Genomic DNA, 16050 nt, shown 5'->3' with positions numbered 1-16050 from the left:
TGAGGAGATGGTTTTTACAGTGTGTTCAGGGGACAGGCAGCTAGCAGATAGTGAGGAGATGTTTTTTACAGTGTGTTCTGGGAACAGGCAGCTAGCAGATAATGAGATGTTTGCTGTATGTGACAAAAAAATGTTTTAGCCTAAAAAAGGTGTGACAGCACTTAGAGCACCTTTTAATGGACAGCCAAAGAACCAAAGGACCAAAGTAATTACCATCAGTCCGTCGCTGGCCCGCACCAGGTCCCAGTCAAAAAGACACTCGCCTACGGTTCTACCAACTTCTCTGGGTAAACCCCCAACTTATCAAAGCCAAACTCCTTGTAGTTCTGCCCTCGTCCCTTAATGTCAGGGGACAGGGACAGATGTTTGAATAAAACTAGATGAATCTTTGGTTTTTGTCTTTCTAGGTGACTTTCATGAAGAGGAAGTTTGGTCTGATGAAGAAGGCCTATGAGTTGAGCGTTCTGTGTGACTGTGAAATCGCCCTCATCATCTTTAACAGCTCCAACAAGCTGTTCCAGTATGCCAGCACTGACATGGACAAAGTCCTGCTGAAATACACTGAGTACAACGAACCCCATGAGAGCAGAACCAACTCTGACATTGTTGAGGTGAGTGCAGTGTAATTTAGTTCAAATGTTCTTTTCTATCTCATGTCATAATGTCAGCGCTAGTGTTAGCTCTGACGAAATACAGTACCCGGTACAGTCTTATTATGTCCAGTGTGTGTTTGGAGAGAAATTACCTTTAAAGGTTGATCTATTGAAACCCATTATGCTGCTGCACCATGTTAATAGTGTGGTTGGGATGCCAGGTAAATGCCTAAATAAAAAAAAATAAAAAAAAATATATATATATATATATATATATATATATATATATATATATATATATATATATATATATATATATATATATATAATATTTGATAGATTTTGTCATTTGATAGTTCAGAGTGCATTCATGCCTTGGGAAGTGATAGGTGATCCGAGACAGTTGAAAGGCATTCAAAGTATTTTTAGTCATTTGAGGGAGGAGAGACTACCAGGATGTCCCTGTAATAAAGAACAATAGGATTGCAAGAGGTAATCAGGACTTAATTAAATTTTACTGGTTGCAAAACCTTGAGGGACAATTAAATCCTAATATCTTAAAAAAATAATTACAAATTATAACATCAACATGGGTTTCTAAGAGTTTTTAGAATGACTAAATTTGGCCCAACTTCCCCAAAATGTGAGAAAAGGTTTAGTGCAAAAATACTAGTTCTCTGGTAGGTAGCTGTTTACAGTGTGCATGCTAACACTTTGATATGGTTTATGGTTATGAAGAGTAATTTTAAGCGATTAGTTTAGTTTTTAAAAGAGAGCTAAAGTTAATTTGTATGAACTGTAAGACTTGGATGGTTTGCTCATTTTAGTGACCAAACTTGGCAGGTTGAGTGAGTGAAAAGATGTAAATAGTTAATGACAGAACATCTGCCCTGTCAGACTTTCAGTGCATCTGGTTTTGTTTGCTCAGAAAGTGCTAGACAGCAAGAGTTTGCATTGCTGGTACAAAATGGACTTAACTAATAATGGAGACTGAGATTTGCTGCAGGAAATAGATAAAAGACTACTAATAGGTTGGTCTTCCAATTTTGGATAATGTTGTGTGGGACCGTGCTGTTGCTTCTAGGTCCCCGAGCAGCGCTGTCCTGCCTCTCACTGCACGTACTCATCGCAGCTGCCATTAAAAATGAATGGCCACCGTGACTCACGTTCTGGCTGTTTATCTAAGCTTCTACTGCGTGTTTGCCTTGCTGAGAGCCGGAATTTACTGCACGCAGGCACACACACACACACACACACACACACACACACACACACACACACACACACACACACACACACACACACACACACACACCATTAAATATAAAGGAAGCTTAACTTCCCAAACTGTGTTTATTTTCAAAGTGCTTCTTCCCCCTTCCTAAATAAAAGAGAAGAGATTCAGTGTTCAAGTTTGTTTCAGGAGAGTCCAGGCATGTTTTCCAGCTAGTTTCTGTCTTCACTTTGTGTCTTCTGTGCTACCAGAATCACAAACCAGACTTCACCTTCCCAGGTAAATCTTAGAAAACATTGTTTCTACGGGGGAATATGACAGTTATAGGACTGCAAAGAACAAAAAGCAAACACAGGTTTTTGGGATAAACAGGAGCATGAATGTGTAACAGTAAAGCCTCTCCAAAGACCACAACTTTTAAAGGTGAATTCATCCTGTTAGATGTAAAGAGAGGTTGAGATTATGTATTAGTACATGGCAGGATTCCAACCATAGTGACAGAACGGGCTGTTTTCTTTAGTAGCCATGTAATAAGCAGCGCCTCAGGCTGATTAAGTCCTGTTCACCCTTTCAGGTGGTATTAGCTATAACAACCACCTCACTCTACATTATTTCTTACTTATTACACAGCTTGGTTGAATACTGGATTCTGATTAGTCAATCACGGCATTCTACTTGTGTATAACAGATTATTCATTGACTGAGTTCTGATCATAGATTCTGGAGGACAATTTTTAAATCCAAACCATATTTTTCCATCAATATTACTGACAGAAACTGGCAGAACCTGGGAGCGCTACCAGTGCTAATGGCAACAGTACAGACAGAGCAGTAGTTAGCTGCATGGTTAGCTCACTCACTGGGGCGACCTGGCTTCTGCCAGATAACAGTGCTCTAAAGGTTTTTTCATTATTATTTTATTAAGGTTGTTAATATGCATCATTAATACTGCCTATAATGATTCTAAATAGAATAACCACGTCTATTCTGCTGGAAACCACAAGCAGGCAGCTGTGTCGGCGCTCCAAGCCATTAGCCAAGCTCGATTTGACTGCTTTAAACCCTTATTTGTTTTCTCCCACACATGTCACGCAGACAGACAAGCTAGTTAAAACAAAACCTGGAAAGTGAGAGGTTGGTCTTTTACATACCGGTAGGCCCATTTGCAACATTCAAGCAGGCCATTTGACTATGTGTAAGTAATCCACCACTGGCTGCAACAGACTTCCCATGTTGTGACGGCCTAGCAGAAAGCTTCTTTGGATGCATTGTTGTTTGATGGAACATGATGATGTTTGCTGATGATTATCTCTCTGGCACCAACTAACTAACAGCTTGCACACACACAGTCTACACATCCACCATAGGCTGCATCTCTGGACTTTGTTTGGCAGTTTAAGTCAAATTGAAATTTCAATACTGATCACTTATATAATAATATATCAGCTATTACTGGTTGATTTTTTTCTTTTCTTTCATTTTCAAAGGTGGATGAATTAATTTTGTGGAAACATCGTCTGGACCACTTAGTCTGAACATGTTAATACAACACTAGGGCTGCACGATATGACCGAAAATCTAAATCACGATTAATTGCACATTTTACCTTGAAAACAATAAATGAACAATTATTATAAATTTTTGTAACTCATTTTTTTCTCCTCATAGTTCAGTGGAAAGGTTTGTAAATAGGCTCAAATAGTGAAGAGGAGATATTTTTTCTAATTAAAAAGCGCTTATTTTTTTGTTATTTTAAAATATGCAAAATAAACACACAAAGTGGGAAGTATAGTGGTTATTTAGTGAAAATGTATACAATTTAAATAAGAGCACACATTGCTTAAAATGTAAATGTTTTGTGAAAAAGTCAGATTTTAGTCTCATAAAAATGATCAAATTTATTGTCAAACACGTCAATAACAGCTTCAGAATTTTGAGGTCAATACACTTTTGATTAATCATCCAGCCCTACACAACGCCACTTTCCTTTTCTTTGCTTTTCAAGCTATCCACCATTAGTTTTGTAAAAAACGTTTAGATTTGGAGAAATGTGCTTATTCGCTTTTTGGCTGAGAGTTAGATGAGAAGATTGCTGCAACTATCATTTTTTGCTTGATGAAATAGAAATACCAGAAAGAAATGTGAAAGTACAAGCAATCATTGATCGCTATTGTTTGTCGAGGAAACCTTGTCACCTTTGCTTTGGCTGTTTTAGATTTTTCTTTTTCTTTAAATACACAGGCTTTCATTTTCTGGATCCTTTCTGTTCAGGATACTTCAGTTCCACAGTCTATACTCCACCAGTCATAGGAAAAGGTTTTTAAATTAGAGGTAGATTTAAATGAATATTGATGATATGATAGCAGTAGTGTATAAAAATGGATATGTCATGATCTCATAGCAAAGCTGCATTTTAATTTCAGTTTTAACTTAAATTAAGCAATAAGTCAACTTTAAAGATCTATCTACATAAAAGTGTAATTTCAGCCTAAAATGAAGATAGATGCCTGGAAGAATCTATTTTTTCATGACGATGGCCTGCCAGCTAAAACTGTTCAGCTAGTCTAACTGACCGATTACTTTTGTCATCATAATGAGACAGGTTTTTTTGTGCGGCAGAGTTGAGTTTCAACAACAACAGAGCAGCCGTCCAAGGTATGCAATGCAGTCATTTCAGGCTGCAGAGCCCAGAGATATATCAGAACCATAACAGAAAGTAAGAAGTACAACACACTGAAAACTGACACTGTGGTATACAGCACAGCGGTTGGTTGTTGTGGTTTAGTGCAAGTCAAATAGGGTGCTTCATAAAAGAATGTATGTGCAGAAACTGCACATACATTCTGGCCTTTGAAAGTGTGTGAGCCTATCTGCCACAGATGTGTCAAATCACATCTCAGACATCTCCCTATTCTTAGCCTGTAGGGCAGTCACCCAACTGGAAAATGTTCTCTCCAGGGGATACCGGGGGCCTTATTTTATCTTTGATGCAGTCCCAACAGCAACAAAACATCAACCTCACATGTTAAGATGCTTAGCGTTGCAGCTCGTGCCTCATGGTGGCAATGATCCACATGCCTTTGGAGATGCACTAAAGCTGACTTTGACATTTGAGATGATAAGGAGACACACACTCTCAGATCCTCTAATAGACACTTTAAGATAGTCGTCAGTTCCCAGACATGATGTAGTGGTTTAAAGCAGCTTCTGTGGAGCCACATATAGCCCGGTGGGTCTTGGACCAAATCCCATTAGACCCTTCGCTCCTGAGTCTTCTCCGTGTCCCTCCATGCCATTATACTGTCCATTCTCTAAAGAAAGCAACTTATTTACCGCCCCATATTTAAAGATAAACTATTTGAGAATGGTTTAAAGTTTCTGCGTGGGAAAGTCACCTGACACCACAATCTTGTGAACACAGTCACACTGAGACATCCAGAGAGAGTTGTGTGGAGCTGAGAGTCTTCATTAGCTTTGAAGCAACTCATTTGGATTTGAATGTTCATCAATATCAAAACGTTACACGCTGAAGCTTTAATGTAGCCGGAGAATGGCCTTAGCGCTTACTGAACCGTTGCAGCGAGTAAATATTGAGTGTGAAACTGTACAAAGTATATTGGAACATCAAACTTGCCATTGGCATTTGGTGGCTGAAAGATTTTTTAACACTCATTGCTGATGTTAGAGCTAAAGTTGTTGCTGGAGTTCAGCAAGAATGTAGTAAATGGGTGACAAGTGGACGTGTCAGGATGTGTCAGAACCGTATTATCTGTAATTTACAGAATTTTCAAACCACTGATGGATAGTTCCTTTGCCCCTGCCATTTTGACTAATAACAAATGGCACTGCTGGCACTGCAACACAGTAATTCACATAATGTACCATAATTTAACATCTCATAATTAGACAAATGGCATACCAAAGGGTCCACCAAACCGACTGACTGACAGCTCTAGGGAAAGCTTGTCCTAAGTTGAACAAGCCAAACACTGCCGGTGTCCCAATTTAAAGTGACCAGCTTGATGTTACTGTTGTGTGGAAATAACCACCCATTGAATTGTGTTGGTATTGAGCGTGTGACTTTTCTAAGTGGTCGACAGTTGTTAAAATGTACTTTCAGGCCTGCGGTGGTGAAAATAGACTTGCAAGTGTGTGTTTAAAGCTCCTAATACCTCTCAGTGTCTGGGAATGCAGAGGACATGTGGTGGACAGACAGTCAGCTGGCTGGTCTGTTGTTCTGTCCTTTTCACGCCATGGCGTGTAATGCAATGAGGAGCATTACTCCTGTACTCAAGGCCAGGTGCTGTAAATTAACATCCATCAATTGTTCTAAGCCAATTATCTAAACTTTCTAAAGCTCCTCAACAATGCCAAGTTCTTGCTTCATTTCTGTTTACAGTGGGAATTACATGCAGTATGTTTTTATGTGGTACATTAGACATGAGGAATTCAATATTTGAAAGTCACCATCAAAAAATGTTTTTTCTTTAAATGTGTACAGCTCTAAAAAAACACTGTTCACTTGCAGAATTTTGCTGTTTTCCAACAGTTTGTATCTTATTGTGAGGTACCCTGTGATTCCCACCTCTAAATAAAATAATTAAGATATAATATGTATGATTGGTAACAAATACACACCTAGAAGGGAGCCACACTGACATAACGCTGTTCCTAAAAGACCTTAACCTTGCCATGACAACTTCGCTAACCCTAAACCCTAACCTTTACCTGAAGAAGAACCTAATTGTAACCTGAGCTGATTTTAAGATCAGTTTCTTTAAAGCATAATGTTCTTCACCAGGACCAGCTTTCTTTAGCGCTGTGCAGATATTTGTCCCAGCTGTGCTGCTGACAGTAATACGATCCTCTGCAGATTTGTTTGTGCTAATGAATCTCATTTGATGCTTTTGTCTCTGTGGTGCTCAGGGATGCATAAACAGCCAACGTTTGCCTTTTATTTCCCTGTCTATCCACCCTACACCACTAAAAACACCCAACCGAACCCAAAGTTGTTTCAGGCTCGCCATAAAAATATCTGCTTACTCCAGTCCATTTGTGAATATAGATGAGTAGGTCTGGGATGTAGAGCAGCTGTTAATATGTGCACTACTCCGACAAGCTTTGGGTCTGTCACGCCACCTCAAAGCTCATAAAGGCAAACAAACCGTCAGACACTTGAGAAAAGAATAATACATGTTCTGTATAGGCAGATGATATCTGGCTAAAGCCTGACTGCAGACTTGCAGAATTGTAACTAGGCCTCAGTGTTTACTTTAGCTTGTAACATGGACACATTTTATTATGGTATATACTGAATAATAAATATGTTTGAAGTTTAAACTGATCAGCTTTACTCTTTTTACATATGTGAAGTGCTTAATTTATTTAGTTTTTATTTAAACCTCTTTATGAGAAAAACACTGAGTCCATGTGTGTCAAAGCTGTACGTTCTCTGTAAATTCTACTGTACATTTTAGGATTTTATTTTTTATAGGACAGCTTGGACTTGAAAGGGGAGGGGGGGGGGGTGACATGCAGAAAAGGGCCGCAGGTTGGAGTCAAACCTGCGGTCGCTGCGTTGAGGACTAAATCTATATATATGGGTGCACGCTCCACCAGGTGAGCAACGCAGGCGCTCCCTACTAGTTTTAGACATTGTGGTCTGTAATAAAGGACTTTTCCATCAAGAGAAATTCATAAAGAATTCAAAAAGATTTGTAAATCATGTAAATAACAAACTTTTAAAATGCATTTAATGTGATTTATGAAGGGCTGTCAGCTCACCACTCTCTGGGGAAAATGTGGCTTTATACTGAATGTCACTTTAATCTGTGTTAAAGAACTATTGATGTTGGTGCTATTTCTACGTTTGAATCCATATTTCCATGGGATTTCCATGTTTCTTTGTGAACAGGCCCTGTACAAGAAGGAGCACAGAGGCTGCGACAGCCCCGATGCTGACTCCTCCTACGTCCTCACCCCCAATACTGAGGAGAAATACAAGAAGATTAATGAAGAGTTTGACAACATGATGAAGGGTCATAAAATTGTAAGTTACACTCTCATTTATTGTGTACAGAGTACACCCATCTTTCCCACTGGCTCTTACATCCTGTTGGTTTTGATGGGGAGTCTTCTTGTCTTTCTTTTTGTTTCTACAACACAAAATTTCACATTTACGTATGTCAGTCAGTCAGTTTGTGATCATATGCTTGCCCCCTTCGAAGAAACAAACGCAGAAACAAAAAACACAAGAAGGCATGATAAAAGACAAAAAAAACTGATTGTGGCTAATTACAGGGATTGTGTTCTGATATTGATCAAGCTCATTTGGACATGTCTCTGTCACTTCCTCCCCAGACCCCCGGGCTTCCACAGCAGAACTTCATGCATGGCAGCATGTCGTATAGCCAAGGTGCAGGAGGAGGAGGAGCCACCTCCCAAGCTCTAGCTGCAGCCACAGCTGCTCTGGATGACAATGGAACCATCTCCTCGCCACACACACACCTCCACAGAAACACCAACCCTTCACAAAGACCTCCCAGCACTGGAAATACAGGTGTGTGGGTGTGTGTGGGTGTGTGTGTGTGTGTGTGTGTATGTGGGTGTGTGGGTGCGTGCGTGCGTGCTTACTGTAAGCATTTTTGCGTTGTCTGTGATTATTTGTCCCTGTAGTGATTGCATATTGGACATATTTGGCTTTCTTTAGGACGATTAGGAAAAGACAAAGACCAGGAAAATACAATAACAAACTAGTGGAAAATAAAATAGCAATTTGTGTTTGTTTGTGTGTGTGTGTGTGTGTGTGTGTGTGTGCGTGCGTGCGCGTGCGCGTGTATTTGTGTGTGTGTATGCGTGCGTGTGCGTGTGTGTTCATCCTCAGGTGGCTTGCACGGCAGTTCTGATATGGCTCTGCAAAATGTGTCTGGACCAGTTGGTATGTACAGTAACTCTCAGGAGTCATACAAAAACCTCTCTCCTCTCCTCTCCTCTCTCCTCTCCTCTCTCCTCTCCTCCTCTCTCCTCTCCTCTCCTCTCCTCTTTTCTCTGAATTGCAGTCAGGAGGATGTTCAGAGTTTGCAGGATGCTCTGTCACTTTATGAGAGGGCCACATCTGCACGGGTGAACTGGGCCAAGAGTGAGGCATTGCTGTTGGGTCGGTGGAGAGATACGGCGGTGCCCAGTCTGCCAGGGGGACTTGAGTGGGGGAAAGAAGGGTTAAAAGTTTTGGGGGTGTTTTGGGGTACGGAGGGGTTTGTGCAGAAGAACTGGGAGGGAGTGAGGGAGAAGGTGTGCGCTCGGTTGTCTAAATGGCGGTGGTTGCTACCTCAGCTGTCATATAGGGGCAGAGTTTTGGTTGCCAATAACTTGGTTGCCTCGACCCTTTGGCATAAGCTTGTTGCCCTTGTTCCGCCGCGAAACCTGATGGAGGACATTCAGCGAGCCATGGTGGATTTCTTCTGGTCGGGGAAGCACTGGGTTCGGGCAGCGGTTCTAGACCTACCTGTTGCTGAAGGGGGCCAGGGGCTGGTGGATATTCTATCAAAACTTGCCTCCTTTCGTATCCAGACCGCCCAGAAACTTTTGTATTCCTGTGGACCCAGCTGGCTTGATACGGCCCGATTGCTGCTGAGGAGAGCTGGGCGGATGGGTTATGACCGGCAGCTCTTTCTTTTGAGGACTGAGGATGTGGACCTTTCTGGGCTCACGTCGTTCTACAGTTCTGTCCTGCAGGCGTGGCGGGTGATCACGTGTTTGCGGGCTCCAGGAGAAGCTCCGGGAATGTGGCTCTTTGAAGAACCATTGTTTTTTAATGACTTCATAAGTACTCGGGTGTTGCAATCTGCCAGTCTGAGGACCAGTCTCAGGGAGGCTGGGTGTACTAAACTTGGTCACCTGATGAAGGTGACTGCCATCTCTGGTGAAGCTCTGCGACGGAGTAGCAACATAACCTCCATCAGACTCATCGATAGGGTGGTGCATGAGGTTTGTGCTGCCCTGGAGCAACCTCAGCGGATGCTGGTACGGACCCGGTCTCTATGTGAGCAGTGGAGTGAGGGCTGGGAATACAGTTTCCCCTCTCTGTCCATTACCCCATCTGTGGGGGAGTGGCGGGAGGAGGCGGGCCTTCTGCTGTCTTTCTCGACCCCTCACCTGGGCAAGTTCCGGGATGCTGGGAAGAAAGAACTGTATCATACCTGCGTCAAGGTGCTGAACCTGTGGGGTCTGGCTGGGCTAAGGGAGTCGAGGTGGACTGAGTTTTTTGGTCCTGATGGTTCCCCGAAAGGCAGTTGGAGAGCCCTGTACAGGCTGCCCGTTGAAAAGCGGGCAGCAGACCTCCAATGGAGGATTGTGCATGGGGCCATAGCTACTAACCACTACAGGGCGCACATCGATCCCGAGCTAGGGGAGGGGTGTAGTTTTTGCTCTGCAGTAGAGACTCTGGCGCATCTGTTTGTTGGTTGTCCTCGGCTGACTGATGTGCTGGAGGTCACTAAAAGGTGGGTTCAGGGTTTAGGGGAGGTCTTTTCTTTGGAGTTGTTTATTTTTGGTCCACGTTACACAAAGTCTAAGAAGGCTGTTCACGTCCTGCTGAATTTTTTGTTTGCTACGGCAAAACTGGCCATCTGACTGTCCCGTAGAAATAAGGGACAGGGGGTGGGCAGTGTGGAGCCGGCGCCGATGCTGAAGGGGCTGGTCAGGTCTTATAACCAGCTGATGGACAATTTGGTGGGTTTTAGTAGTGTGTGGGCTGTAAAGGGTTTGTTGTGCTCCGTGGGGGAGGGGGGGAGTTGGTGCTTAGGTTTTGAATAGACTGCAACAGACTTTTTGTATTGTTTGTATTTGTTTAGTTTGTTTTTTTTGTCTATGTTTGTGGGTTATTCTATGATTTGAAAATGGTCCAATAAAGGGACTTTTAAAACCAAACCTCTCCTCTCTGTACTCTGCATCATCCCTGATGGGGGTTTACCTGCTACAACCTCGCTCTTTCCCTCCCTCCCTCTCTGTCGGTTTCAGCTTACGTAATTGCGAGTGGAGGCATTGTAGTGTTGTCCGTGTACTGTTTGTTGGTGGAAACGGCCCAGGCATCTGTGTTTTAAGGAGTCTGGATGCACCTCATGGTCTGTTTGTTACTGGTTGTCAACAGTATTTGTCCATCCTGCCTGTCGTCTCCGTGCTCCCCCTCCCAGAACAGCACGTCTCATAAGAACACTGCCATTATGTAATGTCAAAAGCAAGAAAAGATCAATTATTCATTATTATCTGCTATATAATATATAGCCGTACTCGGTCCACTCGGAGCCAGGTGGGGCACAGGTTGATTTAATAGATCTAACACATGGGAGTGGAACATGTAACTTCCCCCTTGTTTTTAACTGACATTCCAAATCTTCAAATATTTCACAATTCCGTTGCATTGTGCTTTTACACAAAAAATAAAACACTGTTGGTGTTAACTCTCTAAAATTCTGGTTATTTAAACATATGCACATACAAGGCTCCCGGTCCATGGCTCATTCTACATGAACGCTCACTCTTGTATTTCTTTGTTTCTGTGTTCAGTGAACGGTTTTGTGGGCTCACATGGTGGAGACAGCTTGGGGAAGATCATAACACCCAAATCTCCTCCTCTTCCTCCTCCTGGGAACAACATGGTCCCCACCAGCCACAAGACAGACCTCCGAGTGGTCATCCCTCAGTCCAAAGGAATGATGCAAACACTGGTAAGTGTGTGTGTGTGTGTGTGTGTGTGGTTCTAATATTAAGGACCTGTTAAACATGAACACCCACCATTGTTACATCATAGATATTACAGAAAATAAGGAAATACATAATAGGTCCTCTTTGATTGCTAAAACACAGTTTTATGAAATCCCCTTCCATTTTCCCCAAAACTATGAAAAAAAACAAATTCTCAAAGTATATTCAAAATTACCCTCCCCGACAATTTATTGATTATGTACTGGTTAGCGCTTAGCAAAGATGTACAGATAACCATTATTAGATTTTTTTACAACCATGACATACAGCACATGGCTTAACTTCTGCTTTCTCATCCTACACATCACATCCACTGTCATGGTGGCCATTTCAGAAGCTTTACCATTCACATTGTTATGGAAACAATAAGCATGGAAACTAAATGCACACTTCCTGCTTTACACAAGTGCGTCTCAGTGTGAAATGTGTTTTAGCGAGTGAGAATGTGCCAAAAGAAAAAAGGTAAAAAAATAAATAAATGGGTTTAGGCCACTGAGCATTTGGTTCAGAGAATGAGGGTTAGTGTTTTAGGAATTCAGAAGACCTGTACAGCTGCATTGTTTCTTGTGGCCACTGGGGGGAAGCAAATCACAGAAACAAGTTTTTAGTGCCTGAGTCTGAGGTTTACCAGGAACCAGAATGGAACACGATGTTTCTAAGCCTGATGGATGTTGGACGCAGACAAGAGCAGAGGAAACCAATGATGGCGATTACCACGGAGTTTGGTCAGCAACTCTTCAAAGCAATTGGTTGGACACCATCTGGACCAGATGGTTGTTGTGTACAAATGAAATCATTTCATCATTGTGTTAAAGAAGATCTCTCTTGCGTCTGATGTAAAAACAAAAACAATAGAATTGGCTTTAAGGCGTTAGTTCAAGCATCACACAGACACCCCCATGATCTTTTGAATTTGTCTCCATACTAGAGGAATATATAAAACTCTAAAGTACAATGATGCATTTTAATGAAAGACATAAATCCTGTCATTTACAATAACATTTGTTTTGGAAAGCACACGGCTGAACACACATAAAGAATGATGAGATTTCAAGTAGGCTGCCAACTCATCCACTTCTTGGAAAGGGAGTGCAGATTTTCTGGGAGATTCAAGTCCGGTTTAGAAACAATAACACAAGAACTCAAACCAGAGATAATATGGTGGGACCTGCTACTCACATCTCAAATTGTGGCACAAATAAACAAAAAAGTGCACTGTACAAGAATTTGAAAGAAAGAGAGACTTCAGAGCGTCTTGAGTCTGTCCTTCTTCTTTCAGATTGTTCATTCAGCAGCTGAGCTGGCTTATTGAAGTTATTGATTTACTCTTAACTCCCTTACTGTTGCACTTCCCTCCCACACTGTGCTCAGACATGATGTAATAATGAGGAAACAATGGAGCAAAAATGTACTATTCAGTGTTTTTATTTTCTTTACTTTGGTGACTGAAAAGCTGCATCACTCTGCTGGCTGTGGGGTCCAGGGGACTTTTACATCTTGCAGGGATCAAAGGACAGCCTTTCTTATCTCTCCTGTTCACATGAATGTGAACGCCTTTTGGGAGATGTGGTGTAATTATTTTGAACAATACATATCTATATAGAATGAATAATTCCGATGCAACAAACATTACCACAGTTAGAAGGTTAATTTTGTTAGGAATGTACATATAAATTAGAAATAGATCACACATTGAAATCACTTTATGGGTTACCTTTAACGGAGCTGTACTTCAAATACAACAGCAGGCTGGGATTGCCTCCACGGGGCTCCTACAGACCGTTCCCCTGCATACCTACGTTACACTACACACTACATTAGTACAGTATACTGCATACAAAGAACGGAGCCACTCACATAACACACAGAGGAAGAGTTACTTCATGCTCAGGAAGCCATTTCTCCACTATATCTTTACATAGATAATATTTGTCTGCTGCTACATTAATGTTCTAAATGTTGAGTACAGCCCTTTAAAAGCCTTCTGTTAAGACTCATTTAGGGATCGTCATAGTATTAATAAAATACTGAATACATTTCAGGTGGAGATATTATAATACACACCCTTACATCCCATATGTGTCTACAGAGATGAGTCAAATGTGATAATGTATACGTTATTATCAAAGTTTCTCATCATTCTGCTCTTTCTGAGATAACTACTGTGGATCACTGGATGACATAATATATTGTCCATATATTTGCAGGAGCAGTCACCATGGTCTTTTTCAGTGGTGTGAGAGTGCTAAATACCAGCTTTTATGGGCTGACACTGGTGTGCAGTTGAAACCCTAAACAATGGCATGCTATTTTTACAATGCTCAAACCAACAGAAGATTATGACATCTGCTTGTTTCTGCTGCAGATGTTGAGTTGTGGTCAGACAGCAGTTCCTCTGTTTCATCATTTTAAAACTGCCTTTTACTTCCTCCTCTATGACATGTGTGCATGAAAGTGTGTGTAGTATCTGCTTTATATGCAGATACTACACAGAACTACTCTTGTTTTATTTCTTTGTTGTTCTTCGATCAAAGCAATACCCATATAGAAGAAGAAGAAGGTCTGCATTTCTTCATGCATGTGATAGCCATCATCACTACTTTGTTAGCTCAAACTTGAATTTTTTACTACAGCATTTGTCACTCTTTGTGACCGGGATGCCAGATACCACAGGGCAAGAGGAAGGAAACACTCATAGATTTAGGCAAGGATCGGTTGGTTAAACCACCGCTGGTAGGGCTTCTATGTGAGGATGTGTTTGTGTGCGTGTGTTTAGCAATGAATTATTACCTGATTCAGGGTGATGTCATTGCTGACATTGTCACACCGGAACGGCAACAGCCCAGAGAGGAACAACACAAAACTTCAAATGACTGTTTTAAACGTGTCAAATTAAAGAGCCGTCAGTTTTAAATATCAGCAGCTCAACCAGCCAGGCCCAAGTGGACCAGAACAACTTGGTTTCTAGCTTCCTTTGAGGCAGTTCATTCATTAAGACTAAATCGCCTGCTGGTATTTAGTTTTTTTTTTTTTTGTTAATTGTTAAAACACACACACTATAAAAAGTAACAGAAGTAATTTAGAGGAGGTGACTGCATTTCAAGAAATGCTTCCCAGCCTTGGCCCTGTGTGTTTGGAAACCGGATGGATGTGCACGGATCGGGGGGGAACAAACATTCAGCATCCATCAACAGCCTTGTGTCCTGGTCAGCGTTCCCTTAGACCCGGAGGCTGAACCCCAGCAAGTTCAGACACTCTCCCTTCAAATTTCAGGCATTCTGGGAAATGTAGGACATTAGTAAAAAGTAAGTAAATGTTGCAGGTTATTACATAGTGTACACAGCAGAAGGTATTTTTTACATAATGCCGGGCAGCGGGAGAGTGTTTGAGGTTTGATTTTTTTCTTGAAAGGATAATACTTCTCACTCGCTGCAAAAAGACTCATTATACTGACACCGAGTGGTTGAAATGGGGCATCGCGAGCCACATTCAGCGCATGCCACCCACTGTTCAGTTTAACTGCAATCTACACACAGAAAGCAACAGACAGAACGGGGACGATTTTCATTATCTTTATTGAGTAAACTTAGTGTGTCTGTGTGTTTTTATGTGTTTCCAGAGTAACCAGAGGCAGAGCAGCCAGCCTCTGTCCACCCCAGTGGTCTCCATCACCACACCCCGCCTGCCTCACCAGAGTCTGGGCTACTCTGGCATCAGCTCTGCCTACAACAACGGTACCTCAGGATCTGTACATCTTCCCCTAAGAGGACAAAGACATTCAAATGTTTTTTCTTCTTCTTGTTTGCTTCATTTCATTTAATGGATAGGTTGCATTACCATTTATAAGTATTAAGCTACATATGGACGGTAGCTCTTTTGGACACATTGTTAGCGTTGGACTAACTTTGTCTGTGTTTTAAAATAATACAAAGATTTATAATTCTGTATAAATATAATCTGTATCTTTTAATATGATGATTTTTTTAAATCCCAAATTACACATTTGTGCCTTCTGGGACACGAATACTCTCCAGCAAAAGTTAGTGGAAGTGAAAGAGTTTCAGGTGGTTTAGCAGCTGATGTAGGAATGTAAGAAAAGAAAGTTGTACCACCGAAGGCCAAGATTGACTTGATGTGTTGGTTTTGTGTGCTGTCATGCTTACATGTCGTCTCTCTCTTCGTTAGATTACTCTCTGAACAGTGCAGAGCTGTCGGGCTTCGGCTCCCCTGGAGGGCCCTCTTCGGGCTCCATGGCGGCATGGCAGCAACACCAGCTGGGCTCACTGGGGTAAGTACCTGCCACAGGTAACCTTTCTCTCTTTAAGTATTAAATTAAATTAAAGAACCCTACACCAAGGCTGAAATTTGGGAAAGAGACTTCAAATCCAGTATTAGGGACCACTAAGGTCTATATAAAAGAGACTTCAAATACAGTATTAGGGACCACTAAGGTCTATATAA

At 41.7% G+C, this 16050-nt stretch overlaps 1 protein-coding gene across 3 annotated transcripts in view; it reads left to right on the top strand.

Moving 5' to 3' along the window:
* Positions 1–16050, top strand: part of LOC117944486 (myocyte-specific enhancer factor 2A-like) — a 39731-nt gene that overhangs the window by 21888 nt on the left and 1793 nt on the right. For all 3 annotated transcript variants that reach the window (XM_034871322.1, XM_034871331.1, XM_034871311.1), the window contains 7 exons: positions 408–611; positions 7742–7876; positions 8188–8386; positions 8711–8764; positions 11392–11552; positions 15209–15323; positions 15775–15877. In XM_034871322.1, coding sequence (XP_034727213.1) covers positions 408–611; positions 7742–7876; positions 8188–8386; positions 8711–8764; positions 11392–11552; positions 15209–15323; positions 15775–15877 — 971 coding nt within the window. The remainder of the gene's footprint in view (positions 1–407; positions 612–7741; positions 7877–8187; positions 8387–8710; positions 8765–11391; positions 11553–15208; positions 15324–15774; positions 15878–16050) is intronic.

The sequence above is a fragment of the Etheostoma cragini genome, chromosome 1 (assembly GCF_013103735.1).
Source record: "Etheostoma cragini isolate CJK2018 chromosome 1, CSU_Ecrag_1.0, whole genome shotgun sequence".
NCBI classification, from domain to species: Eukaryota; Metazoa; Chordata; class Actinopteri; order Perciformes; family Percidae; genus Etheostoma; species Etheostoma cragini.
The sequence above is the reverse complement of the archived record's forward strand: the minus strand, read 5'-3'. Positions and strand labels throughout refer to the sequence as shown.